A 27,992-nucleotide genomic window follows, 5' to 3' on the forward strand; every position below is an offset into this window, starting at 1 on the left:
TTATCGCGGTGTAAGAAATGTCACTTTTGACAACGATAAATTCAATAATTTTACATGTCAGCTGTAGGTTTATCCTCTGCTTGATCCAATCAGGTAAGTAAAATAGTTCAAAAGCCTTTGTCGGCAACGACTAAGGTTCGAGCCGCGCGGGTTCTGCACTCAATGTATATGCTCTTCATATTGAACGCGACTTTTTCGCAAATAGGTTTTTCTCGCTCGATGAAGGGTGATAGAATCCTAATAGGACTTAAGTTTTTTTTATCAATGGTTTATCTCTTCTCGCAAATCTCGCTTAAACCGCAGGCTATTCTGCATGTCCATGCGAGAGTCACATTTTCACAGTTAAACGGAGATGACTCAGTTTCTGTCAATGTAATTGGTTTTATACTTTTCGTTGTTTAATCTCAACCCTAAAGATCTGGTTTTAGCTTATTTATTACATGTACTTTGTATTGTCGGTGGCCAGTTCTAATTTTCAGTCTTTCATGGCCAGCTCTTCTTAATTATTTAAGTGTTACAGTAAAACTCCGGTCCCTACCTTGAGAGAAGATCCAAGCATAGTTCAAAATCAGCATAAAAAGTTTTGCAAGCTTCATTTCAAGAAAAACAGAAAAATGAGCTTCCCGGTTTTCATAAAGGTTAGTTTTTTTCTCCCTGAGGATTCTAGAAACATATTTGATATAATAACATTCAATTCAGACGTATGTCTGTTTAGCCCCAGGCTCAGAGTGTAATTAAACATTGGGATATTGTGGATTGCCTGGCGCCACCTACTGTGTGTTGGTTTATCACAAAAACTGTTATCACTGAGAGCCAATGAAAAAATAAATCTGTTGAGAAAAAGAATTAGAATTATTATCAAGCTTTTTTTATGACAAATTGCCGCGTTTGTGTGAAAGCAATAATATAAACAGATGTTTATCTTCTGCTATTACCAACTCTGAGAGCAAAACGTAATGAGGAAAAGGTTTGGGGGTTTTCAAAGAATACTCGGACTAGAGCCAGCTACAGCTATAAACTTTAAGTAAAAGAAGCCAACCTAAACTGCTATAAGAATTCGTTCTTCGTCCGGATAAACAATGCATGGAATTGTCTCTCTAGTGAAGTTGTACACGCTGAATCACTGACTCTGTTTAGACCAAGACCGAAGACCTTTATGAACGTTAAGTATTTTTTTGAATATTTCTTAGTTTAGTATGTGAATATGTTTTACAATTTTAACCTGAAAACTAATTGATATTGCATTTTATTATGGCTTGTAAATAGTTGTTAGATTGTATATGTCATTTACGCTTTTATTTATTGGAATTGTCACGTATATGGCTAACCCGGCTCACGATTTCCCTTTCAAGATGTATTTTTTAACACATTATTTGTATCCCTTGAATAAAGTATTGTATACAGATCATTAGATTATAAAGTAAAAAAGTTTCCACCGGCTTAGCCATCATGGTATATGAGCAAATATCCTATGACGAATTATTCCCGCATTTTGATTCGTTCCTACTTATTAATGACAGACGGATGACGGACGGACAGATGACGTCATTAACATCTTGCTTTGTTTCTTTATTATGTAAAACAAATAGACTCCATGTTGCCGTTCGTTTGTTCAGCAACTGATCCGGCAGAGAAGACTTTAAAATGTGGTAAGAAATTCGGCTATGTGCCAGCTTTTTTTGTTCTCACCTTATTTTGACGTCATTTGTGATCTGTTACTGAACAGACGCACGGCAACATGAAATCTATTTGCTGAATACAAAAACATTCAGTTGCCGATGGATTTGTGTTGTGAATTAATTTTAAGCTGAATAATTTTAGATCATTTTAATCTTCTTATTATAACCACACAGTTTTGAAATGTTGATGAGGCTGTTTTTTTATACTATTAGATGATCTTATCATTTTGGATGTTATTAGATAGCTGTGTTGTAAAGACCAAGACTAGAATTACGTTAATAAAGAAAGCATTTTCACCTTGGTTAAGGGAAAATACCTTTAAATTTACTGATCGTTCAGGATAACCCATCTTATTCAGTTCACAAATGCACTTATTACTTCCGTCACCTCTTTGGTATAAATACATGACTTTCCGGCCCGTCCATAACTCTTGATTTCGCGGAGGATCCTAAAATTTTAGATCAGTGGCATTTCCACCCGGGTCATGTGTTGTCATTAATTATTAAAAGAAAGAGAAAAAAATAACTCGCCTGAAGATATAGGCCTATAATACTACAAGACATTTCTAATTTGACAAGAATGTTTTATTCAGAGTATGTTATTCTCATTGGCAAATACCTGCATACGTATAACACACTCCTTGAACCGTATGATGTGCCGTTTGCTTCAAAGTCTGCTCTTGCGCAATGCTATCAATGTATTGAAACCCGGTGACTGTCTGTCACGTGTTTCTATTTGCCAGTTAACGTGACGTCACGACCCAAACCGAGTAAAGAATGGGGCGGATCACGATGCTGAGAAGACAAGAAAAGCCCTGGCCTTCCTTTTAGATTCTTCGCGGCTCTAGTAGGTTCGGAGTAATGGACCTTTTGGCGACAAGGTAGCGTTTAGAGAACGAGATCATTGTTATCAAAAAATACCGTGATTTCTGTTTTTCTTTCAAATCAAAAATTTGCTTCTGCTTTCGACACAATAAAAAATAATAAGTAATTGCTCAACCTCGTCCAATAATTTGCAAGCTTCCGAAACAGGGTCAGATTGCGCAATACTTTAAACATAAAATTTATTAAAGGAGCTTGTCATGCAAAATTATTATCTAAATGCGAAAAGGGTTCTCTTGTAAACCCACTTTTATCATGCGAGATACATACATGATTTGTTCTGTTATCGCTGTCGCCATGTTTTTGCGTTTCCAGAGACCCACAATCAGTGCATAAACAATGCATGCATAGTTTTTCTCTCTCGGCCAAAAAGCGTCCGAACTTTTTCAGTTCAAAATTTTTCGGAGCAGTTCCCTGTACTGTATTCTTTGTTTCTTCCACGTTGAAGTTAATTGGCTTGTTCCATTAATTTATGAGTATGTTGTACCGCCTCGCAGGTACAGCTAACGAGCGCTACTAAAAAGAAACAGCATACAATGGCAAGTTTTACCTGGGTAGGCACTAAGAAACGTAAAGTCATCTTTCTAAATGACCTTCTATGGCAGACGATTGGTGAGTCCGTGGCATGACCTTCTGTTGCCTCTCGAGGGGCAAACGGCCCACTTGTGTGCCCGTAAAATCCAACTTTGCACAATGTGTTGTGTTTGAAAAGGATGTTTCTATTTCCTACACTGAAAAATATGACCTTGTCTACGTCTTTAGAGGGCTGGTTGATTCGAGCGAAACAGAAATGATGCAAATTTATTTTAGCTTCATTATGGCGGATCTGGTGAAATTTTCATTGTGTTTTGGACCAGGAAAGGCCGTAAGTCTTTCAATTTCGTTCATTTGTTTTCAATGTTCAGAGAATAACGGAGTTGAAAAGGTAAATTAAACGCAGCAATGGCTACACAAAGGAATAAAGAGCTATGAATTGCGTATATTCATAGTAGGACAGATCCTCGACGAAAACATTTTGGTCGAAGATTAATTGCACTTGACTGAATCTCAGTTCATCGGCAAAGCTCTTCGTTAAGAAAAGACAAGACTTTATTTTCAATTCACATATACTTATTTACAAAAGTTGACAAAGGTAATATTTTTTCCTTACTCAGTCAAGTCTTGTGCATTAAATTGAAGTGTCCGTCATAGCATAGATTTTAGCATGATCAGGGCTTGAAATAAACGTAACTTAATAATTAAGCTTAAACTTAACCCTATCTTCGTATAAATTGTTGTGCACAATGCCTCTGGTAATTTCTGAGCTTAAGCAATTCCCTTGAAAGAAAGCTCATGTAAATGTAAAGGAAATTTGCATTGAAGGAAAAACTCTGTCAGCCATGCATGACAAACCATCTCGACCTGACTTAATTATTATATTAATTCTGAAAATTTAATCTATGGATAAGTTTTTGCTTTTGTCTCTAGTTACCATTCTATTGAAAAAAGCTCTCTTTGTTGCCACAGTTGAAATTATGATGATGTTTGTTCATTGATGTTGATAAATGACTTCACTGGTGTGAATTTAACAAATCGAATGTGGTTTAGCGTGGTCTGCTCTCTTATTGACAATGATACGCATCATCACAGTGGCCAAAATGTTGTGGACTCGTGAAACACAGCCGAGTGAGTCCACAACAAATTTTGACCGCTGTGATGACAATCAGTTTGCGAGATCAGTAGCAACTGTAGTAAAAATATGTTTTGATATTTGTTGTATCTGGCTTATGGATCAGTCATTTGGAACTCCACTATCTCCTGGCCATCCGCCACGAACTTTCCAGGCATTTGACATTTTGAACTGTCTCCTGGGCTAAGAATGGTGTCATACCAGGTGATCAAATGCACCTACCCTGTGACATTTGCAAAACTGAGTAATAGAAATGTAGATTGAGTATCGATGGAGGGTCGATTGAGTATCGATCAGGTGTTGATCAAGTGTCGATTGAGAGTATCGATCAAGGGTGTCGATCGACACTCGACCATGGATGTCGTTAGTACACATAATCCAGCTTATCTTTAGTGGGTGAAATTGTTACAATGTTTGATAAAAATCAAACTTGCCATTAGTTGCAAATTAAAAAGCTGACCTCGTAATAATATTATTACGTGACATCTCTGGACAGTACCAATAGTTTTAGAGTTTCATGTCTTGGTCTTTTGAGCAGTAGACAATTAAATGCCAATTAAAAACTGACTAGTGGAAATTTGCTTATGAATGTTGTTTTTATCCTTCAGCTAACCATTCTAGGAGAACTGAAGACCTTAACAGAATAAATTGGGAGAGGATACAATATGCAACTCTGTAGTTCATAGTCAACTCAGATGCAGTTTAATCATGCAGTGCTCCAAAGTGTGCAAACATCACAACATTTTGGTAAGTAAAAGGCTGGAATATTCATTTGTTATTTCTGTATTTTGTAGCATAGACCATCTTATAACTTCTTCAGCCACAACTTTTTATATCTTTTTCCAGCAAAGAAAGTATATAAATAATTTAAAAAACCTGCTATAATTTATTAATATTATTTTAATTGATCATTTTTATTATAGTCTCATCACTCTGTGAAAAAAAGTTGTTTCTTTTTGGTTCATTTAAGGACATTGAGTGAGGAAATGTTGTCTTTCTTATGGGACAAATACATCAACTGGCTCACCTGGACGAAAATTAAGAAATTAAAATGTTGTTGAAAACATGCGAGGGATGGGAATCTTTTTGGTAAATGAATCAAAGTTTGCAACCCAGTCTCAGGAAATGTTGGTTTTTGATTGGTAAAAGCTGAGTTTTGCATCTAAATTTTGTGTGGTTGTCTGCAATATCAACTGTTTTGGTTTGGCCATCAGGTTTCCAAACCAAATTTTTTCAAGCAAAATTAATAATATGATTAACTCATAACTATTGATGGGATCAGTAGAGAATTTAAGGTGTAGAGGATTTGATAATAACTTAGTAAAAGTAATTGACAAAGACCTTCATTTGCTTTTCTCAATTTAAAATTTTGTTGGCAAATTTGTCTGGATAATGGCCATTTCCCTCTATGAGATGCGGCTGCTGGGAGTCATAGTGGTTGTATTCATCATCTTGCACTGGATTTTTGTTTCAATGAATGCAACAGCTATGCGATTCCATGCAGGCATGTCTCATGTTAAATTATTTAATTTCAGGAATTTTTTTCAGTGGAAAAAAAGTGTACAAGTAGTTGCTAACTGTTGATATGTTTATATGCTCCTTTTCACATATGATCTACAAGGAAAATAAGGAAAAAGATAACACTACTGATCATGAAGAGATCTGTGGAAATTACACAGGAACAGCAATATTCCCAAAGGTGTGTGTATTCCTCATTTCTTGTCACAGTTTATGTCAGATTTGTTGGTTTTTTAGATTGCTATTTTGCAACCATAAAAGATCTTTGTTGTGAGATGTCTGTAAGAGACAGGCAGACAGATGGACTGGTAAACTGGCTTTAAGCTTTTTGTTTATTTGTGCCAAGCTGTGCACTTTTAAAATGACCCCAAGTCTTCGTTCTCTTATGAAATTCTAGCTGGGGATAAGCCCTTGTTCAGCCGGTGAAATTAGCATGTTAAACTGGCTCTTAATGACATATCTGTGTGACCAAATCTCTAAGTAGAATGGAGAGAAATACAAAAAAAAAAAGGCTACCAATTGAGTCCCCTCTTCTATCCTTGACTCATGCATTTCTCTGAAAAGTGTTATGCACTCTGATGAAAATATTTGTCCACAGACAGTACCAGTTCCCAGATTAGCAAACAGTTTTCTTAGAGCAAAGCTCAAGGAAAACTGTGAGCTTTGAGGAGCACATAATGCCAAAGACATATATCCTTACATATTTTTAAAGTCAAAATATGGAGCTATTGTGTTAATTATCCTCAGTCAAGTATATTATGCAACACACTTGATCTTTTGAAAATGAGGAATATTACTCATATTTTGCCCGGTTTTACCTGGGGCATATTCGTTCACGTGATGCGTTTAGACCAACCACGTGAGCGAAAATATGTTTATGGACTACAGACAAGACTATTTTCACCGTTCTTTTGTTAGTGGACTGAGTTTAAGATTAAAATTCCAAATCTGCGGTAACATTAAATACATATTTGCTATTGACAGAAGCACAAACTATTCGGAGGAGGAGTAATGATCTGATTGGTCACGTTTTATTAATGTGATATTAGCAAAAACCATGGGTTAACTTTAAGGAATAGAATGCCAAGATTCACCCTTAATATTCATTTCCAACGTTTTTGTCTGTTTGCTTCTGTTTAGACAAATGCGGACAAGCAATGGTTGACAGGATGGACTTATCCAGTGAAGATGCACTGATTAATTTCGTCAACGCCTTAGACTTTGTCAAAATGTGTCTTCCCTAGAAAGCATGGGGATTCAGTTGGCATTGACCCCAACAAGGCAGTTTAACCACTTTGATGAGAAAGAAGTGGAAAACACTGTACTCCATTCCACTGATAATGCAAGTATTAGCAAGTGCAAGCAGCAGAAAAGGAGAATTGCCAAAACATTAGGAGTTCCATGCAACGGACTGTACGTGCCATCTGGAAAGGAGGCTTTTACACTAGTTGACTTTTGTGCAAAGTTTGCCATATCTTTCACGAAATTTTGCGGTCATCCTCTCTATTGTCTAGTCTGGTCTGGTAAATTTAAGGAACTGAGAATTTAGCCATAGTACTTCAATATTAGATAAATGCGCTTTATACCATGGAAAATATGTTGACTGTTGTTTTCACGATAGATAGAACAATGTTTTCCTCATGATCAGTCGCATTACGTGTAGTTTGAAACCAAGCCTGCAACGTGGCTTTTTGAAATCTGAAGCCCAAAACATTTAGGTAAGGTACTTGAAGGTATTTACTCTTGATAAAAACGGGAAAGAAAAATTAAAACTGAGATGAATTAAGTTGAGTATATTTATTTTCCTAAAATCATTTGTCAAGAGTTTTGGTACAAAATAACCTTATTAAAGCTGACATAATCTTCAAAACTTGTCAGACATAAAACAAGAGTACGGATATGATTGCATCCTTCGTATGCGGTGCTACAGAGCTAGTGTAGAGGGCAGAGAAATGCGTATAAGATGTGGATCGCGCGAAACGTGATCAACGGTCGCGAATCGCGAAAGAGGAGCGCGAGCGCGGAACGCGCGGAGCACCGTTGACAAACCTTTGGCCTGCGTCACAGCCATCTTCGACCACATCTTTAGCAAACCTTTGACTTGAATCGCAGACAAATTTGATTACACTTTTGACCCGCCTTCGACAGTGCGCAAAGGCGTATCAAAGGATCACCTTTAACCCTAAAAACACAGGCGTTCACAGGCGAGTAAAAACGGCCTTTCACGCCTTTGATTTGGTGGTAAAGGTTTATTCACAGATGATCTTTGATTCGCGTCACAGATCGTCAAAAGCGTGCAAAGGCGACCTTTACAAAACCTTTAACAACGCATTTGACGCGCGGTAAAGGCGATTTTTCGTGCCGTGAAGGTTTATATGGTTAACCGTTCAATTGAAATAGAAAGGTAGTTACGTAGTTAACTTATTGTCTCCGGCAAACGGTTAACCATATTTCAAGTGTCAAACTCGACTATTTTGCCACCAAATTGCTTCCATCCTGCATTTCAAATAATGTCAAGTGAGAAATTTTTGAACCTTCTGCCAATTGGGAAGAACAGGGAAGGTTAGGTTGCAAAACGCAGACTTTCAAATGGTTAACCGTTGTGGTTAACCGTTGTGGTTATTCGTGCGCGTTAATAAAACACATGGAACCGGGAAGTTATCGTGTCACGTGTAATGGTTATATATCTGATCACTGTACGCGGATGAGCATTTCATTGGGTTTAAGTCAATTTATTTAACACTATTTCGTTGAACAACACAAAGATCTGCTACTTTGCGAATTGATAATCCTGGAAAATGTCTTAAATAATGGAAACGAGTTCTAACGTTCCCTTAAATGCCATTTTGCTTGAAGCAAGTCGCAAATTTCGTTTTGCTACAGGCGGTTACAAGTTATATTCAACGAATATCTGCACCGAGCCTTAATCTAGATTAAAGTAGAAAACTTCTGTCCAATTTCCAGAAACAAAGTGTACGTCATTGAGCCGAAATCGAATTCTAAAATATCGTGACGCCATGACAATCGCTGGCGTTACCTTCATTGGAAAATTCCTCGCATATCTCTTTTAGACAATCCCGGCCAAAAGTAGTTGGGACACTTAAGCTGTATCACGTATCCCCCTTCCCCCTGATCAATGTTGGAAAATATCGCGTTTTTTCCTACAAAAAGGGAAAAAAATCACCTGATTATCAACATTGAAAGTGGGGGGAAGGGAGAACGTACTTCGTGTCCCAACTCTTTTGTCCGGGATTGTAGGCTCTGTAAATCTGCGCGGAACATTTTGACGAATATCTCAACTTTGAGATAACGCACACACCTTGAACTTGCAGAACTGTCTTCTTTATTTATCTTCTATAATATCACAATTTCTTGACCTTATCCACCGAATGGTTTTTGATTTTATTTTTTACTGCATGACAGTGAAAACGCCCTATAAACAAAACCCAGATTGCTGAAAAGAATAACTTACGATATCTTTAATGTAAGAATGGCCGAAGCGAGCTTGCTAATTTGATCAGTATATTTCTTGAACAATGTTTTATTTTGTGTGTAAACTGCGGACAGATGTCTGACTGTTTAATTTCCAAACAACTGCTAAATCATAACAACATTGTGTACTAGAATATGAATGGCACTCATAGTTAAAAAGTTAAACAACACCTGCTGTTGATCATGATATTTTAGCCACTCTGCATGAACAATATGAAACTTATGGCGGCCTTTGGCGACTTAAGGCTACTGATAGGAGAAAAAAAATTAATTTAAGGCATCGTTTGCTGGAGTTTTCATCTTTCGCTGTTATTTACTGCCCTCGTAGCATCTTCCGCTGTTGTTTACTTCCCGCGTTGCATCGATCTTTCGTTTATATATACTGGCCTCATAGTTTCTCCTGCTATACTACCATATCACCTCAGGGCACACTGTGTTTGGGTAAACAAGGCGAATGTCCCGTGTCATTTCCCAAATTTTGCTGCGGTTAGTGTTTATTAGCTCTTTTCTGTGGTGCAATAAAGTCTAGTGAGACAATTAGTTTCTTTCAGCCCTAAATAACATATCTATTGACAGGTGTTCACATGCAAACTATATATACTATATATCAGTTATTCTTTTGATTAATTGTTTAAAGAAATTTCAGAGGGGTTTTTGTCATCAGTTAATCGGAATGTGAGTTCAGAGAATCGGAAAGAGCACCAGGAGTACCTTACATCGCTTGTTTAATATTTTTGTCGCTTTTTTGGCAGAACGTATACAAAATACGAATCTCGATTATGAATGCAAATACGAACCCCGCAGGCGAAAATTGCCTGTTGTGCAAGCTACTGAAACAGTGAACAGATAAACCTTTTTGTTATTTCACCACTTTTTGCATCAGTCTAAAGAGGATCGCGAAATTTTTGTTGTGAGATGAGGTACCATGTTGTAACGAACATTTTTAAAACATTTGCTTCGCCGCGCCGTTGAATTCGTATTTTTAATGTGGACATTTTAACATAACGAGAGCAAAGCGTTTTATGTAGGAGAGGGACATATTTAACATAGAAATCATTCAACAGAAGAGATGTCAGAGAACTGACAGATCCTAGTGACGTCTTTATTGATTATTTCAAGAGAGGATCATCCTTTCTTGATTGTTTCTAAATCTCCTGAATCGAAGAAAATTATTATCTCGATTTTGATCATTTGTTTTTGTGAGCGGTAAAAAAGTTATGTCTTCCATGAAGCTGCAACTTAATTAAACAAAAAGAAAAACGTTGCCATGTGTGTTTGGCGTCCTTCAGACACGAAACATATTTCTTGTCTAAAATTCATAATGTTTCTTTTAACACAACTAACCACCAATAATTTGTTGTTTTTGGACCTGAGAGTTGAAAGATTTCCAAATTAGTTATAGCTGGTCCGATGCAAAATGCAACTAGTCTGGAAAGAGTTCTTTCTTTTAAAATTAGAATCTTACCTTTAGAAACGATGCAGGCAAAGCTGATGAAAAGTACTTGAAGTTTTGCTGACTTCATTTTGCCGTGAAATTTTGGCTCAAACTAGTCTGATAGATGACAGAAGAGTCTTCAAGTCAGAACTGATTACTTTAACTGCCTAACAACATTTACTGTCTGACGTCACTGCAGACTCTTTAGTTACTCCGGCCAATCCCAAATAAGGACTGGTAAACAATTCTTCCTATTTATCAATAAGTAAACTTATCTTTCCATTTATGAGTGCCTTTCCTATAAGGATAAGAAATACATTATAAATATTTACTGAGACGAAGCATAAACAAACGAACATATTTTGCTATCAGAGATACAGAAAAGCTTTTCTTTAACGTATACGGAAAGGGAAAATTGGATATTCCAATGAATAAAAAAAAACAATGTTGCATTTTAAATGGTATCTTTTGTTTTTGACTCGACATTTTCTCTATGTTACTTATTATTCAATTCTTTTTTCAATTACAAAATTATAAACATCAATCAAGCTGGCTTTAGAAATTGCCAACTGTATCTCGCTTTTAGAACGCTTAGAAAACAATGTTTCACTGTCAGTTCGTATACAACCGAGGAATAGTACCGGCCGATAAATAAATAAATGAAATACCCCCCTCTAACGTCACCTGCTACAGTGATATCTAGTGCTGACAATCCTGTACTTAATCTGCTTCTTTATGCCGTTTGTTGTTCAACGATCTCCAAAGTGAATGTGACAGCAATATGCGGCGAGTGGGAGGTATTTCAACGATAACAGTCCACACCGACTTAGAATATCTTTCATCTAATTTCTTATATTCTTCATTTCTTGTTCCGTTCGAACTATCTCACGTTCAGGGGATCATAATGAATATAGAATTGGATAATAAAAACCAGTAAATATTTTCTGGTTGTTAGACACATCTTTCGATTTTCAGCGAAGTTAAATCTTTCCTGAAAAGTTTTTTTCCAACCAAGCAAAGTCATGACTTTTTAATGAGATCGAAATTCAACATTGTTAAGAGACAGGGCTATACATGGATACGTTAGAGTGTATGTCAGAGCATTTAAACCAAATTTTCTAGCAATCAATTGCAAGTCAAAGTGTCCGTTTGTCCCTCAAGAAGGGACGAAAAAAAGATACTTACCTTGATCTTCGTTTGGTTTTCTCTCAGACAAGCCATTCAGCTAAAGTTATTATTTATTTATTTCAACAGTGATAGCGCTAGAGATCTGGAATTTAAAACACACTGCGATAAAATGTAGAAATGGGAAAATAAAATTCATGTAATGCGCGGCGCTCACAACAATCAAAATGGCTAAAGCCAACTCGTGATACTCGAACCGGACATGTTTCATGTAAAATATATGACAAGGGTTGTCAAAAAGATTTTGAGGAGTTTGTATGTTGCGTGACACAGTATACATTTTACAACAATCATTAATTTACAGAAAATCGTTAAGCTTATTTCATAGCTGGAACACTTGAGCTGTTTTGATAGCTGACTGCTGATAAAAGTATAGCCTGCGTAGCTTGGCGATTTTTAAGCAATTTGAGCGCACTAAGAAAGCGGCGAAGCCGCGATAACGAGCGCCAAAGCCACGAGGAGCTTGGGAGAGAGACAACTGAGAAACCTCACGGTATAGAAGTTTGAAATAACTCGCGGAAGAAAAATATGTCCCTGGCACAGAGGTTTGTAAACAAATCTTCAGGGGCTAGAAGAAACCTGACCGTCCTAACTTTCGCCCCAAGTTGAGGCAATTATCCTCGGTGAGCCAGGGACAGTCAGTGGGTGCGAGGGAAAGTCCAAATGAAGAATACAAAAGCAAAAACCGACACAACGTAGGATGATTTTTTGAAGGTGTACTATATTTCGGCTGGCCAAACCCCCCCCCCGGGGCCAAACCAGCCTTCTTCAGATACAGTGAAAATTTTACATTGGGACGTGTTTTTATGTAGCCGATATTTACGTAATACCAGAAATAAGTAAAAGTAATTGACAGTGTAAATTGAAGATAAGCATACGGTAAAATAAAATAACATGATAAAAGAACATAATAAAAGAACATAATAAAAGAAAACAAATGGAAGCAATTAATATGTTTCTTCGCGGATGTTCAGACCATCAGGATCAATTGTTCTGCCTTTTTGAATTAAAAAGCTTCCCTGGCCTTGCGGATAGAGTTTCGGTTCGAAAAGATATTTTCGATGGGGATTAATTGCATGTCGTTAGCAGTGTGGTTAGGAGAGGACAGGAAATGTTCGGGGGCTGTAGTAGGTTTAGATTTGTTGTTAGGGTTATCTATGGTACGGCGGTGTTCATTAAATCGGTCTTTTAATCGTCGTTTCGTCTCTCCTATGTATTGCAAATTACAGCGGTTACATTGAATCATGTAGATGAGGTTTTTAGTGTCACAGGGCAGGTTAGATTTTCAGTATGGGGCGCGTTTCCCCGGTAGAAAAGAAGGTATATGTGGTATGTCCGTGAGAAATGTAGGGACAAGTAGCACAGTTTTTGCCACAACGGAAAGAAGCAGAGGGGAGTTGGGGATTAGAAGAGTTAGAAGAGAGTTTAGCTGTTACTAGTAAGTCACGAAGGTTAGGGGAGCGTCTGAAGGCTACAACAGGCAAATTCTGAAAAACATTTTTGCAGCGGTTAGAAGAGAGCAACGAATTGTAATGTTTTTTGATGATGTTAGAGATGTGAGGAAGTGATGGACTGAAGGTAGTTATAAATGGTATACGTTTAGGTTTGTTGACATCTTTGGTTTGTAAAGAGAGTCTGCGGGGGATGTCGGCGGCTCGTCGTATTTGTTTGGTGACTAAATTACGGCAGGAGCCATAATCGGGGACGGAGACCGTAAGTCTTGGGATCCGCGCGCACCTATGATATGGGACAATTTTTCTATTTTTAGAACAAATTGCGCCATCCTAACGTCATATATCCGCGCGGATCCACGCACATGTCGAGGGCTCTTGCGTGGATGTTGTCACGTCGCGTGATCAAATGGTGGGAGTTGAAAGACCTTTGGGGATTATCTTGCGTATTTTTCACAGCGTAGGTAGGGAATAAGGCAGGGAATACGAACCAGGGCGCTTATATGTAGTTTTACGCTCTGAGCTAACGGAAAAGGTGGGCTTTTCAGGGTCGAAAACAAGACTTCAATCTCCCGCTGGGAATGGATAATAAGATCTGCTCGCAGTAGTTGAAAGCTTACGCGTATGTTTTTTCGTTTGTTTTGACTTAAGAATATAGCAAGAAACTCTCTACTCTGGTATCGAGTTAATTTGTGAGTTTCTCAGACAATGGCGAATCAAAACCAAAACCTGTTTTGATGGTTTCTTATTGTTTCTGCTTGTTTGGTGTGTTTGCAAAAGTTTTTGAAAGGAAAGTCTGACGCGTACAATTAGCTCATTTGCATAGTGCAGCTCGTACACTTTCAAGTCCGAGTCGGTATTTTCAATTGCCAACAAATCTTGACAAAGATTTCTTTCGTTATCTTTTGTGCTGAGATGCTGCAACAACAACAAAAAAAAGGCTACTAACATCATGTGTGTTTCTTCAACATAAGCATAGTGAACTACGAAAATGAAAATAGACAAGGAGTTTTGATAACTCGATCAACAAAATCGAAATCGTTATTCGAAGTTGATTAAAGAAAGCGTCATCGTACATCTCATACTTTGCTGATTATTTCTGCCTTATTCGCATATTTTCAGCTTAGCTTTTAATATGTTCTCAAACACTTATCAATCTTAAACATATTTAAAAACTACAGAGTTATTGTTTGAGTTCGATGTACGCTTTCACACGAAAGTGCGGTGGAAGTACAATTTGTCATGTTTACTGACTGTACAAAACACGCATCGGCGGGCGCTCTCATTCATCGACAACAGAGAATTTACTGGATTTTTACACGAATAAAACTGAGCAGTATCTACGGACATAAAGTTATTAAGCCTTGATGAAATATCAAGCATTGCTTACAATTCACGAGAAACTCAAACTAACAATTATTTTGTTTTACTTTTCGGTCGCGATAGACTGACAAATTCCTCGCAAGCGTGTGGCAAGAGGAGCTGGGAAACTATGAAGTCCTGAAGCTCTGCTATATCTAAATATATCCAGCTAGTTTTTTGCTGTGTAATGGAAAAGCTGTTAATCTTCAACATATGTGAAATTTAAAGTAGAGTAATGCACAGCTCATGTAAAAGAAGCATCCGTCAGAACACAACTTGGTCAGCGATATATGTAAGCTTACAGCGGAACATACCTAAATTCGACACTGTCTTACTTCACTCAAACTGGAGCAGCTTACGACGAAAATACTTAAGCAAAATTCCAACAGACGTAAACGCGTTGAGTTGTGGGCCAAAAACATGAAAAATTTCGGGAATTTCGGGAATTTCGGACGCCTTTTCCCCCGCGCGACATCCGCAAAAATCCTCGCAGCATGTACGCGCGTGTGCCGCAGGCGATGGAGCAATTTGTTCTAAAAATAGAATTATTGTCCCATATCATGGGGACAACCCCAATACTAGAAATGGCGCGCGCTTACGGTCTCCGTCCCCGATTATGGCTCCTGATTACGGTTGTAACCTCGTTTAAGGAGGTACGTGGTAACACAGTAAATGGTTTGAACCCAGGAGTATCAGTAGTTCGTATAGTGTGATCGTCCGGGTGAGTGTAGTTCTGAAAAGAACTGTTGTTGGTGGCTGACGTTTCACAGCGAAGGATTTGATTCATCTTGCCCGCTCACGGAGCTAGTCACACAGTATAATAAGTAACCATACAACACGGACGATTTTAATTTCGAACAAAACTGTCCGAAAATAAAATCGTCCAAAATTTTTAAGCGCTCGAAATATTTACAGTACAGTTAAAACGTTTAAGTACTCCTAACCTCTTAGTTTCCTTTATGTAGGAAACTCTAGGTCAGACACTGCTTGAGAGGGGCTTGATAGAATTTGTGTTATTTTCTTGTTGTTGTATCTGTGAAACCTCGATGATACAGGAACACTATGATTTTTACAGAAATTAAACGTCGGAAATAAAAGGTCCGGAATTTTAGCGGCCGAAATTTTGGGCAAGTACAGTCAACTCTCGTTATAGTGGACATGCTCAGGGACGTTTGATGTCCGTAATAGCGAGAGTCCGTAGTAGCAGGAGTCATTTCCAGTCAAACCTCTATAGCTTTCGCCGGGGATCTGGATTTTGTCCGTAATAGCGGGTTGTCCTTGGTTGTCCTCAGCACAGGACCGCAGGGACTGACCAAACCAAACGCGCGGGATCTGGGAATGAGATCCAAGATGGCGGACAAGAGAGAGGATGAACATCTAATCCTTGAAGCAGTTCATTTTGCTGCCTTAAAACATAGAGATCAGCGACGGAAAGATCCCGAGAAAACACCGTACATTAATCATCCAATCGGAGTAGCTTATATCCTGTGGAAAGAGGGTGGCGTTCAAGACACGGACGTGCTTCAGGTAATCTGCAACTGTGCGGACCGCTAATCAAATGCTAGGACCGCGGATTTATTGCCCTTACTTCGGTCGTGGAAAGTGGTTGTAATCAGTAAGCTAAACAGCGTTGTAAATACACGTCTCTGGTAAAGTGAGTTCCAATACAAATTCTCGTAATTTGCGATAAATTTTACACGAAATACCACGAAAACCACTTTGGCAAATAGAAAATAATATATGGTGCCCCTCGCGTCAAACTAATAGTTGCTTAGAAAAGTCACTTAGAGTACAATGATGTGAGCCGCCCAGACGGGAAATGTCGGGTGTCTCAAAAATGAACAACCAACAAACCAGGCCAACCATGTATAGTAGTATAAGCTCAAGTATCTGTGAAAACTAAACGAGCTGAATAGTCACAAAAATGACAAACTTAAATTAAACAGGTAAATAAATTACTGACATGTGAAAGAAAAGAAAAGACCTAAGAGTGAGAATTGTGACCAGTGATAATGGACAAACCACCACTTGATATATACTAGTCACATGCAACGCTTTTGAGTGGTATAAGGTAAAGGTAAAGTCTGCATATGAGCCAAGTGGCTCATCAGGCTGGCGCTTATCTCCGGTTTCAGTTGCATGAAGTGACTTGGAGTTTTTCTACTCCTCCCTGGATGAGATGCTAGTCCATCGCAGGGTTACCCTCAGCATTAAATTCACTGGTATCCATTTATACACCTGGGTGGAGAGAGGCACTGTGAGAGTGAAGTGTCTTCTTGCCCAAGAACACAACATAATTTCCCTGGCCAGGGCTCAAACTGGGACTGCTTAATCCGGAGGTGAATGCACTAACTGTAAGGCCACCATGCCTCTACCATGGAATATGCCACAAGTTGCTTGACTTTTCTTGGTATGCACATGTGGCTTTAGGCGAGTGTGTATACCAAGAAAATACAAGTGAAAAGTGGGATATTCCATGGTATACCACAAAAGAGCATATTTGCATAACTATTTTGTACCATGCCAATGCGGCATATGCTTAGCACATGATGAGAAGGTAGGATGTAATAACATCAAATATACAACAACTTTCCTGTCTCTTGATTGGCTGTATATACTTCAATGTATGGCATGGTATAAAGAGATAGTACTACAAAGATTGGCCCTGAAGTGCAGAAATTGAAATTTGCAAAGCTCTCTTTCAGTACATCAATTGAAGCATTCAAACTAGAGTGAAATAGGAATTAATCCGGGTGTTGTTTGTGACAGGAAAAATGTAAATTGATAACAATTCATGGGATTTCTATTCGTAAATCTCTCTTATATAGCTGTGCTATACATGTGGTTGACATGACGTGTAGTGCCATAAAATCTAATATAAATAACGGGTGAGCTCAAAAGTAAATTTATCAACATTGTTTTGTTTCTGCACATGTTTTGTGACTGAAGGCAGCTATTCTTCATGATACTGTTGAAGACACAAATACCACTTTTGATGAACTGGAATCTAGATATGGGAAAGAAGTGCGAGACATTGTGAGTGAAGTTACTGATGACAAAAGGCTACCAAAATTGGAGCGGAAAAGACTTCAGATTCTTCATGCAAAAACTTGCAGGTTGGTAAGGATGTGGTTGTCAACTACACCACACTACTTGACTTTTCATGACTTCCTGGTTTCATAATTAGTTGGTTGTATTTATCACAGAGGGATTATAAGCTCCCTCCCCCTCCCCCTCCCTTACCTGGAAGGCCAGGTAAACTAGCAGTCTGATTCATTACCAGGACCCAGGAACATAGCTTTTGTCTTCATGACAGCACACTAACCTAACAACAGACAACAAGTCGACAAGGTAGGAGATACTATTTACAATTCATTGCTTACTATTTTTTTTTTGTTTCTTTTTATTTTAATTTCAGTCACAAAGCCAAGCTTGTAAAACTTGGGGATAAACTATACAACCTGAGAGATCTTAATCGTGTTACACCAGAAGGGTGGACAGAAGAAAGAGTAGTTGAATACTTCCATTGGGCACACAAAGTTATGGAAGGATTAAAAGGAACTAACCAAACTTTAGAAAAAGAACTACATCAATTATTTGTACAGCGTGGCATTGTTGAAAAGTAGGGCTGGCAAGACCTTTCTCTTAAGTCTGCCAGTTGGGAGGTCTGTGTAGTGAAAAACTGCTACCAAGGTCATTTTCAAGCCTAATGTCACAGCTTTTTCAGAATTAATACAGACCTACCATAGCCAGTTAATAACTTAATAATATTTAGTTTTCCCTCTCTCTCTCTCAAATCACTTTTATATAATAATATTGTAGAGGTCTACGGTCTGCATGATTTCCGCTGTTATCTACATGTCACTTCACAGAGTTTGACACCCCTGTAATTTACCATGTACTTATACACAGTGGATACCAGGAGAGAACGTCAGAAGGCCAGGGCCCTTGCTCCACCCACTGATTCCACTTATGTCTGTGGTTCTTGTCACCGCATCTGCCGATCACGAATCTGACTCCAAAGCCATCTCAGAAAATGTTTAAGGAAATGTGCAATTACTAACACATGCTAAAATTATGGACTAGATTGTCCGATAATGCCAATACAATAAAATATACATGTGCTTTGTTTAGGCTAAATTCTCAATATGTTTTAAGCTCTGTGGTGCAACAAACTCTGAAATATTATGTGAACTTGTCGTTTACTTTAAAAATTATATATTGTGACACCGGGCCCGGCTGTTTGATAAGAACTGTTTGCGAGTACAGTATTTTGCTTCTTATCACATATCATATTTATCTTCATCTGGCTTGGTCAGATCAGAGTTTGCTGTAGCTTTACTTCAAGAAAGCTAAACATTTGTCTAGAGAAATTCTCATGTTTCTTTCATCAAATTTATTTGATCAAGCTTTTGTCTCTGGAGCTCAATGTTTAGGTTTATAGCTCCTTTGTTTGCTCTGACACCAAGTGAATCAAACATAGCTACTTATGCACAAGTCTGTTGACTGTTTTACCCATCATTTTGCCTATACCATGGTTTTGATTCTCCACTGATGTGGATCTCATCAGTTGCTGATATTTCTAAAATACTCTGTACGTCTGTAAATGACACAGACACCTCTCTCCTTGATTTCTTTGAGGGGAGGGGGTGGATGTACACTTACTAGCGTACTGTATACATTCATATATTTCGTTTCTTAGTATTGCAAAATTTTCAAAGGTAACAGAAAACTGTATCTTCTTTCTGAATATTTGAAATTCTGATAAATGTTTGAACATCGCGGAACAGATCTAGTCTTAGATATCCTGCCCCTTTAATACCACATGGGAATCATTTTGAAGAAATGTGCGAGTTCCCAATCATCTTGGTCTACTGAGTTTTCCACAGTATTTTAGAACACAAGTACTGTATTTATTCGATTAAGCGCCCAACCTCGAATAAGAGCCCACCTCGAATAAGCGCCCACCCTGAAGGTAGAAAAAGTTAATAAGCGCCCAGCCTCGAATAAGCACCCACCCCCACCACCCCACCCCCAAAAAGTACTTTTTAAGCGCCCAACCTTGAGTAAGCGCCCACCCCGCCTCCCTCAAAAAAAAAAAAAAAAAAAAAAATAATAATAACAAAGTGCACAAGAGGATATGGGTATTGATTATTACGGTATTTCTTTAATGGCTTACAATCTTTAGTTTCATTGTCTGAAACTTTTATGATGATTGAGAATTATGATAGCTACAGAGACTTCTGTGAAGACTGAACAATGAGTTGTTAGTCCTTGGCATAAACTGAACAATGAACAGTTACAATTTATATGCTTTAATATTTTGTCATGTTTTGTTCTTATTTATTGTTTTGTTACAAAATAAACTTTTTATTTACTGAAAATGGTGAAAATTTAATAAGTACCCAGCCTCGAATAAGCACCCACCTTGAATAAGCGCCCACCCTGAAAGTCCAAAAATTAAATAAGCGCCCTGGGTGCTTAATCTAATAAATACGGTATGTGATACTCCTCCCATAACCTTGAGAGGTGAGATATTAGTTGATTATGTTTCATTAATTTTTCAGAGTATTGTTTATCACAAAAGTTCTTTACACTTCTTTCATCCTTCATATGATCCCTCCATTTCACTAACTTGACTAAGTTTGTCATTATTGTTTAATCCTTTGAGGATCCTTTCTCACAAATGATCAAATCCCATAACCTTGTCTAAGAATGACGAGAAAAGTTCAGGTTTCCCAGGAGGAAAAGGTTTCAGCTCTGATAAATCTCTTTCTTTTAATGTTTCCTCAAGTGTGCTGTGGATGAAAAGGCAGTGGAATCATCACATTCTGAACTTTGACTGATTGTTAATACTGACTCTAGTGTTGAGCAAGTCCAAATTTGTGAACATGGTGAAGATGGATACATGGGTTAAATCATGTGACCACTGATTTGTCCACACCTGCAAGTTGCGTAACGCAAGTGACCATCCTCAGCCAGCTGACTTGCCAATTCCATCTGATGATTGTCCATTAAAAGTTCATTGATTACAACGATTAGTGGTCGACCAGCTTGCAAGGTCTCTAATACACTACCAGCCCCTAAGAAAAGGTCACAATCAAATTATATTTTAAATCAGCTATATTAATAAGTGATCATACCATTAACTCTTGACTTTAAATAAGTTGTCAAATTATCAACAATTAAGTTAATTTGTTAATCTGCATGGGCGTACGGGCACCTTCGAACTTGGGGGTACCATGACCTTATTGCCCGAAAAAAATTACGCAATGCCTGAAAACGTGAGTGTTGTTCAAATGCACTCAAATCGTAGTAAAAACAAAAAGTCTAATAAAACTGTTATCATTCCAAAAATGGTTATTTTGAAACCTCGCATACTTTACGACCTCAATTAACAGGCTAGTAAAATCAGAAACTTATAAATGAAACAGTTAATTTTTCCTCGTATGAAAGGTTCAAGAAAATTTTAAAACAGCTCTTTGTGGAACCATTCAAAACGGCTCTTTTCAGAGCCAACAAAAAAACAAAAGTATTGGATTTCCACCATACACATTTAAACGATATATGGCTTTTCCAAAACAGAATAACTAGATCCTTGTCTCATTTGACCTTACCTCTGTTTTGACAAGGCAAACGTCAGAAAAAATCGCCTACAAGCCTGGCCTTGACAACCTTTAAGAATGTTTTCTCCCTAGCACTTTTGTCAGAATCAACAGCGCTTTGCCCAAAAAATGTCAAAAATTTCTGAAACTGGGGGACCTGCAGCCCCTCCTCCCGCCCCGTACGCCCATGTTAATTTGTCAAATTCAGTTAATTAACTAGATAAAACCTTAAAGTTGGCCATACCAGCGTGACTGATCACAAGCGATGCTCTTTGGATATCCTCTTCTATTGAATCTTTATATCTGTAGTATTTCATAGAGAAGCCTTTCCTATTTATGATCTCTGGTTCATAAATACCTCTTCCAATTTGTAAAATAATGGAGTGGTAGCCTAACCTCTCAAAAAGCTGTGGAGAACATGAAACACAATCACTCATTTCACCAAAAACAAAAATAAAATTAATTGCTTACTTCTACCAATGCTTTGCTCGAAATTGTTTCGATTAAGTGATCAAAACTTGTTGTTCCAACAGTGACGAAAACGGTCTTCTCATCCCCCATTTCCGCCATATTGGTTTTTCGAGCTGTCAGTACTGAAGTTCAGCGGAAGTTCGCGTAAGCCTCGTTTTGAGGAATGGACAATCACGCTCGTGTCTTTTGATTTGTTTTCAAGGCAATGCAGGCTAAAACCTCGGTGGAAGCTAAAGGAGACATATCACTTTCTTCCTGCGTATATACGAGCTGTTATTGGTATGTTAGATCTGTAATACCTTGTTGATATACGTGTTGTCATTTCATGTTGAAACGAGGTGCACTTAAATTAAGGTATCACTTCAATCACTTGTGTACCTACAGGTCATGACTTTTTTTTTTGGAAAATTGCATTTCGTACAATACGTAAGTTAGTTAATAAATGTTGTAGCCTCTACGCTCTACGGTCATAGGTGTATTATGTAAATATATCTATTAGATGGAACATTGTTTACGAAGCCAAGCCGTGTCGTCGCTCTGATCTTTATTTTGCTGTCCGTAAAATTTAAATTGTATCTTCGCGGGGTTTCCCCATGTCTGTTCAGTCTGCTTGTCAATGTGACACTAAACCACAAAGACTCAAGGCTTATGTATAAATAGTTCACACGCAATTCAGTGAAGCGTTCTAAGGTTTGATGACGTTTTATCACGTTATGACGGTGAAATTTCAATATCACCAATTTATCAAAATGTAGTTTCATTTAGAGGCCGTGAACCCCCCATAGGGTTAAATCGAGTCAATTTTTGGACAGTGCGGGGAATTGGGTTAAGGTTGGGTTTATGATGGGACTAACTGTAACCACTAACGACTTAAAGAAAAAAGCAGAAACATGAGTAGTTACTATGCATTTCCTGCGAATCAAGTTTGACAGAAAACTAAAGCTATATTTAGTATTTAGCCTTATATTATATAAATCCTTAATGATAATCCACGACCCTACCTATATTGTGTTACCAGTGATTTGGTTTATTTACTCTTTTTTTGCAGTGAGGAGAATGTTTGGAAATTATGTGAACAGATAAGGGATGAAAAAGAGCAAAATCTAGATGAATACTATGCAGTGTTTATATCTAATGAAAAAAGACAGGTAATCATTATTTAATCGATAGTTTTATTCATACATTGCAATGGCAATGAGACACAAATTAGAACCATTTGTATGTGTTTTTGTTAATACCATGCTTCTAAATGGGGCAGTCTGCCTCGGCTGAACATATAGCTTTGTTTCAAGTTGGTTTCCACAAGGGTGGCTGCTTAACAGGGGTAACCTGGACAACAGAAAACCCTTATTGGGATGACCAAAAGGTGGTTGCAGCCATGTGATAGAGGTGGCCGGTTGATAGGGGTTTTATTTACTGTAGTTTTCTGACAACAAAATCAGACCTTTGCAAACTGGCTGCGTAATAGTGGTGGCCTGCTTAATAGGTGGCCACTTATTATGTTTTTTGATCTGGTCCCAAAACAAAGCACCTGATGATGAAGTGAATTTGTTTGCCCTGAGGAAATGTTGCTGCCGTGTGCCAATGCGTAAATTAATTTTTTCATGTTCGAGAAAAAAAAAAACCACTGTTGGCACTTATTTTCAAAGAAAAAAAACATAGTCACTGTCGCTTTTTGAGGACGACTTACAGTCAACTTGAAACTGTTAAAATTTCAAAATTTGTGTAATTTATTTTCTGTATTTCAGTGTAAAGTTTTCCTCTATAAAGCATACTAAACCTTGGTAAATTTCTTTTTTATATACACAGGTTCCTTTATGGATGCAAAAATCAGCTAAGGATCCCTTAGCCCCAGTTGTGTGGGTAAGTTAAGTTTTGATAACTTTATTAGTTTGTTTCTGTAGTTTGACCTTTGGGAATTAGAACTGTAATTATACGGTAGCAGCCTGTGTGTAGAAGTCAAATCGTTACCATCTACTATAATTTTTTCAAGCCATTTATGTTTGCCATTTATGTTTGTGCAAAATGTCTCAGTTTGTGAATGCAAAATAGACCTTATCACTGTTTTTGACGCTACTACAATGACCACACTATTGTGCGACGATGTTATAATTTAATTGGTTCTTGGTGTAAAGTGAGTCAGAAAAATTATCCACAATCAACAGCAATCTGCCGTTTACCATTAGCTACTTTTGCAGACTGCATGATGTTTAGCTGCCTGGCTGGTAACAGCTCCATGTAGTTCTAATAAACAAAGCCACTTATTGACTGTTATTTTTTTTAAATCAAACCCTGATAAAAGTTGGCTCGATCTCACGTATCTTAAGGTGAATTACATTCTAAATTTGTTTTTTCTTTTCGCTGTACATCGTAACCAAACAAAATTGTTGGATTAACCTTATCATAACTGTTAAGAGGAGAACACTGAGTCCTGCTACATCCAGGGGCTTTTAATTCACAAAAAAAACTCTTGCATGCCTGGCATGCTTATGCTTTTTTCTCTAGATGTGAGCATGTAGGCTACTGACAGAAGAGTAAAACTTTAACCATTGGCGCAAAAGGAGATGCACTTTTTTTTACATTATGTTTAACTTAAGTGATTATGAAATAGTTGCTTGTCTAATTATCATGAAAAGAGAACATTTCAGGACTTCAAATGATTATTTGTTGTAAATTTTCAGGATTACCATGTACTTTTACTACGTCGAGTGGGTGACAAGGGCTTCATATATGATTTGGATTCCATTCTTCCTTTTCCTTGTCCATTTGAACAATATGTTCACCAAGCAATACAGAATGACAGACAACTTAAAAAACACTTTCACAGGTAATTTTCAGTTTTATTAAAGGTTGGTAGAGAGAGTTTACTCACTTCCATCTAAAGTGACACGTTCCTTAGTAAGCGTCACAGTGACATGACAGCTCTTTTGTCACTGGAAAAAACGTACAGTGAAACCTGTATTAAGCGGACACCCTTGGGACATTCACTAGTGCCTGCTTAATAAGGGTATCTGCTCTAAACAGGTTCTAATATATTATGTAATAATAGTTAATTATTAATCTTTTGAAACACAGCCTAACACAGTGTAAGATCAAAGACTGCTCATAGCACAATGTCCAGTCAGTCAATGTATCAATCTGGAATAATCTACTTAGCTTTAAAACGACATTGCTGAGCAATGTTTAAGGAGTCTGAGCTGAACTTGTAGAAGCAAAAAGCACTTGAAGTGTCCACTTATTGCAGGTTTTGTGCAACAAAATGGCTTAATATTGGTGTCCACGTCTGCTCAAAAGAGGTGTCTGCTGAATGCAGGCGTATTTTACAGTAAATGTGGGAAGGAAATTTTGGGATTTGAGCTGGTGTCCACTTAATAGAGGGTGTCTGCTTAATATGGTGTCCGCTCAATACACATTTCACTGTAGGCAAATGGCAAGGGTGTTGAATAGGAAATTGCCTTTTGTTCAAGTGCTAAAAGATTTTATCAAAAGACATAAATTTAGGTCTTTGGGTGACGTGTAGATTGAGATAATAAAGTTAAAAAAATGGATTACTGACACTCAAAGTAATCCACATTTTAATTAATAATACACCAGATATGTGAGAACTTTACTTTGTTCTCCCATCTGAAAATATGTAATAGTAATTGGACCAAGTGGAGTACAATTCAGGACGTAATTGCTCAGTCAACTAATTTCAAAACTGAGGAGCAAGAAGTATGAGGCCAATTTGAAATTACAAGTGTTTGTACAACACAAAGTCCAATTACTAATTAATCATATCTATAATGACTTGAAATATCTAAATTAAAAAGGTCTTTTGAGAACTTCTTTTGAGCGAAAATGTCAGTATCACTATCCATAAGGTTTAAAAACTGCAGGAGACATTGAGAAGGAAGCTGTTAAAGAGCATGTAATTGACATGCAAATGGCCATCCTATTACAGGTATCCAATTACAAAAAGTTGTAATTGGATACTTGTTATTGGACACCCACATGATCACGTGCTGATTTCGGGACAAATAGGTGCGTGGAGAACCAATCACAATCAAGAATTTTGTTATAGATAGGATTAATTATATAGGAATAATAATTATGTTAAACTGATTTTATTCTGATCATAGAAAATTCCGAGTGATACCAGCAGAGTCATTTCTTAGGACCTTTGCTTCAGACCGATCACATATGAAAAAGCCAAATGGAGAATGGATTAAAACTCCTCCCCCATACTCGCCAATCAGAACAGCAGGTATATATGCTCGTGTTCTCCAGCTGACTCTTAGAGATGCTAGCCAATATGAAAACATACGTGTGCATATGTTCCAGTAGCACCTTCAAGATACAGATAACTGATATAAATTGTGGTTTAAATGTTTGTTTGGTTTGAAATGAATATGAGGCAAAAGAAAGTAAAAGTCAAACTGTTCAAATGAGAAATGTTAAATCTGTCATTTCCAGTTCAAGGCATTAAAAAGGTCCTGACATCTCATGAGCAACATGTAGACAATCTTCAAACAGTTCATTCATGCGAGGGCTGGTTAGATTTCGTAATACATGATCTTTTCCTACAGTGTAGGCTGATGGGTTTCCATAGCATGATGTGAGTGGGACCAGCCTCTTTCTCCTCCTGGGATTAAGCCAGGTTTCTCATGAGCTAACAGTTTAACGATACTGACGGCTTTTGTTTTCTTTGCTATTACGCCACTGCTGCTCCTGCTAAGAGGCAGTTTTATTAATCAGGGAATTATTTCATTTTGCAGAAAGCACAATGAACCTTCAGGAATTTATTGACATGACTGCGGGTGAAGGCGAAGGACAAGTTATGGACTATAAATCATTCATCAGAAATTATACTTCAAATGATTGACTTCATTTGATCCTTTTCAATCTATAGATCCTCTCTATACACCTAATTTATTGGCAAAAGTTTCTCTGATGGGTGTTCAGGAAAGTGTAGGACTTCTTTTGTGCTTTCACAACCTGCAAAATATTTACAAGTCCATATTCATAGATAGGTTACACATTCAAGTACACTAGGAATGGTAATGCTGTAATTGATCATATAACAAGCCGAACCCTATTATAAGTAGACTGAAACGTCAATTTCTCATATTGTACAGAAAAATTTAACAAAGTGACTGAAATAGGTAATTTACTATGTGTTGTAACTTTCTAAAAAAAACACATGAACGAAAAGGAAGAATAGTGTTTAGTGAATGAAACATGTTGCATATATTTTGCTAGTCAAGTATACTTCTATGTTGTGTAATTATATCATTTTTAGAAAAAACTAACAAAAAAACATAACACTGTCTGGAGGAAAGTTTCAACAGCCTTTACTGACTCGTCAGTCGGTACGAGAAAAATTATAAAATAGCACATGAATAAACTTTGTAGAGTGAACTTAGAATTGCTGGTAAGAAATGTAGTCACTGTGACAATACAGCGGGATACTGCATACTACAACAAGAGATTTCATCTGTTTGCCTGTGGATGTGATTTGATTTGCATACAGCAATTTCGAGAAAGGTTGTCGGATGAAAGTGTCGAGTCTCCGCGACAAGACCCAATGGTAGTCTGGGTTTTCATGAAAATTTTGCATACCGGTGCAGAGGAAATCTACAAATTTGTATTTTTGCGCGTGAAGTATTAGCAAGGATACATTAGATTTTCCACTCATTCGACCATTTTTCCGTAGCTTTTCTTCCACTGTTACATGACTTTTAGTTTAAAAACCTTGTTAAGTCAGTGGGGAAAAGAACCTTGGTTCCGAAGTCTGAAGAAAAAGAAAACCTAAGAAATGTTTCTTGCCATTTTGTCATACTGATTATTAAAGTATTCAGCGCGTGTAGCAGTTATCTTCTATCCATTGTCGGGGTTGTCGCGTGCACTTTTGCGCTTTATTCCGACAACCGTTCTCGAAACAGCTGTATCATATGATGAAAATTCTTGCTGGCATAATCTAAAGCGCTAAAGCAATTAGTAGACCACAAAGCTATTGTCCTGACGATATCGAACTTGTAGGAAAATGAGGCGAGACTGAAAATAAAAAGTGAAAAGGCCAATGAAGGTATTCTTTCAATAGACTCTAGTAACAGCAGAATTGGAAATGTGTTTTATGTCTTTCTCCGTAGTATACTGTATGTTGGGATTGCCTGGACATAATAATTAGCCCATGAATAACCAGGCGAGTAAAATTAACAATTGTTGCTTCCGAGATTTGGTTATCGTCGAAATGTTCATGGC

At 37.5% G+C, this 27,992-nt stretch overlaps 2 protein-coding genes and 1 long non-coding RNA gene across 5 annotated transcripts; 2 read left to right on the forward strand and 1 right to left on the reverse strand.

The window, feature by feature from the left end:
* Positions 1-602: 602 nt before the first annotated feature.
* Positions 603-7,571, forward strand: LOC145479854 (uncharacterized). 3 transcript variants are annotated; one of them, XR_014048464.1, is made up of 3 exons: positions 603-4,977; positions 5,838-5,929; positions 6,889-7,571. It is a non-coding gene; the product is annotated as an uncharacterized LOC145479854 (long non-coding RNA). The 3 variants fall into 3 exon arrangements; XR_014048465.1 differs by having other exon boundaries at positions 5,201-7,571; XR_014048466.1 differs by having other exon boundaries at positions 5,852-7,571.
* A 6,849-nt stretch (positions 7,572-14,420) lies between these two features.
* On the forward strand, positions 14,421-27,896 carry LOC145479846 (protein N-terminal glutamine amidohydrolase-like). The gene is made up of 7 exons (XM_081458309.1): positions 14,421-16,200; positions 21,952-22,028; positions 22,798-22,897; positions 23,559-23,612; positions 24,431-24,576; positions 25,871-25,995; positions 26,507-27,896. The coding sequence occupies exons 1-7, from the start codon at positions 16,012-16,014 to the stop codon at positions 26,611-26,613; spliced, it is 798 nt and encodes a 265-aa protein (XP_081314435.1). The 5' UTR covers positions 14,421-16,011; the 3' UTR covers positions 26,614-27,896.
* LOC145479845 (UDP-N-acetylglucosamine transferase subunit ALG13-like) lies at positions 19,795-21,931 on the reverse strand. The gene is made up of 4 exons (XM_081458308.1): positions 21,750-21,931; positions 21,523-21,685; positions 20,618-20,756; positions 19,795-20,471 (listed from the first exon to the last, which is right to left on the reverse strand). The coding sequence occupies exons 1-4, from the start codon at positions 21,846-21,848 to the stop codon at positions 20,354-20,356; spliced, it is 519 nt and encodes a 172-aa protein (XP_081314434.1). The 5' UTR covers positions 21,849-21,931; the 3' UTR covers positions 19,795-20,353.
* Positions 27,897-27,992: the final 96 nt, after the last annotated feature.

This window comes from Orbicella franksi, chromosome 2 (assembly GCF_964199315.1).
Source record: "Orbicella franksi chromosome 2, jaOrbFran1.1, whole genome shotgun sequence".
Taxonomy (NCBI): Eukaryota; Metazoa; Cnidaria; class Anthozoa; order Scleractinia; family Merulinidae; genus Orbicella; species Orbicella franksi.

Coding starts and splice junctions, on each gene's coding strand:
- LOC145479846 (XM_081458309.1), top strand. CDS start 16,012: ATGAGATCCAAGATGGCGGACAAGAGAGAGGATGAACATCTAATCCTT. Junction 22,029..22,797: donor GTATATACGAGCTGTTATTG/GTATGTTAGATC, acceptor CTTTTTTTGCAG/TGAGGAGAATGTTTGGAAAT. Junction 22,898..23,558: donor TATCTAATGAAAAAAGACAG/GTAATCATTATT, acceptor TTATATACACAG/GTTCCTTTATGGATGCAAAA.
- LOC145479845 (XM_081458308.1), bottom strand. CDS start 21,848: ATGGCGGAAATGGGGGATGAGAAGACCGTTTTCGTCACTGTTGGAACA. Junction 20,757..21,522: donor GCTTGTGATCAGTCACGCTG/GTATGGCCAACT, acceptor ACCTTTTCTTAG/GGGCTGGTAGTGTATTAGAG. Junction 20,472..20,617: donor TTGCGTTACGCAACTTGCAG/GTGTGGACAAAT, acceptor TTTCATCCACAG/CACACTTGAGGAAACATTAA.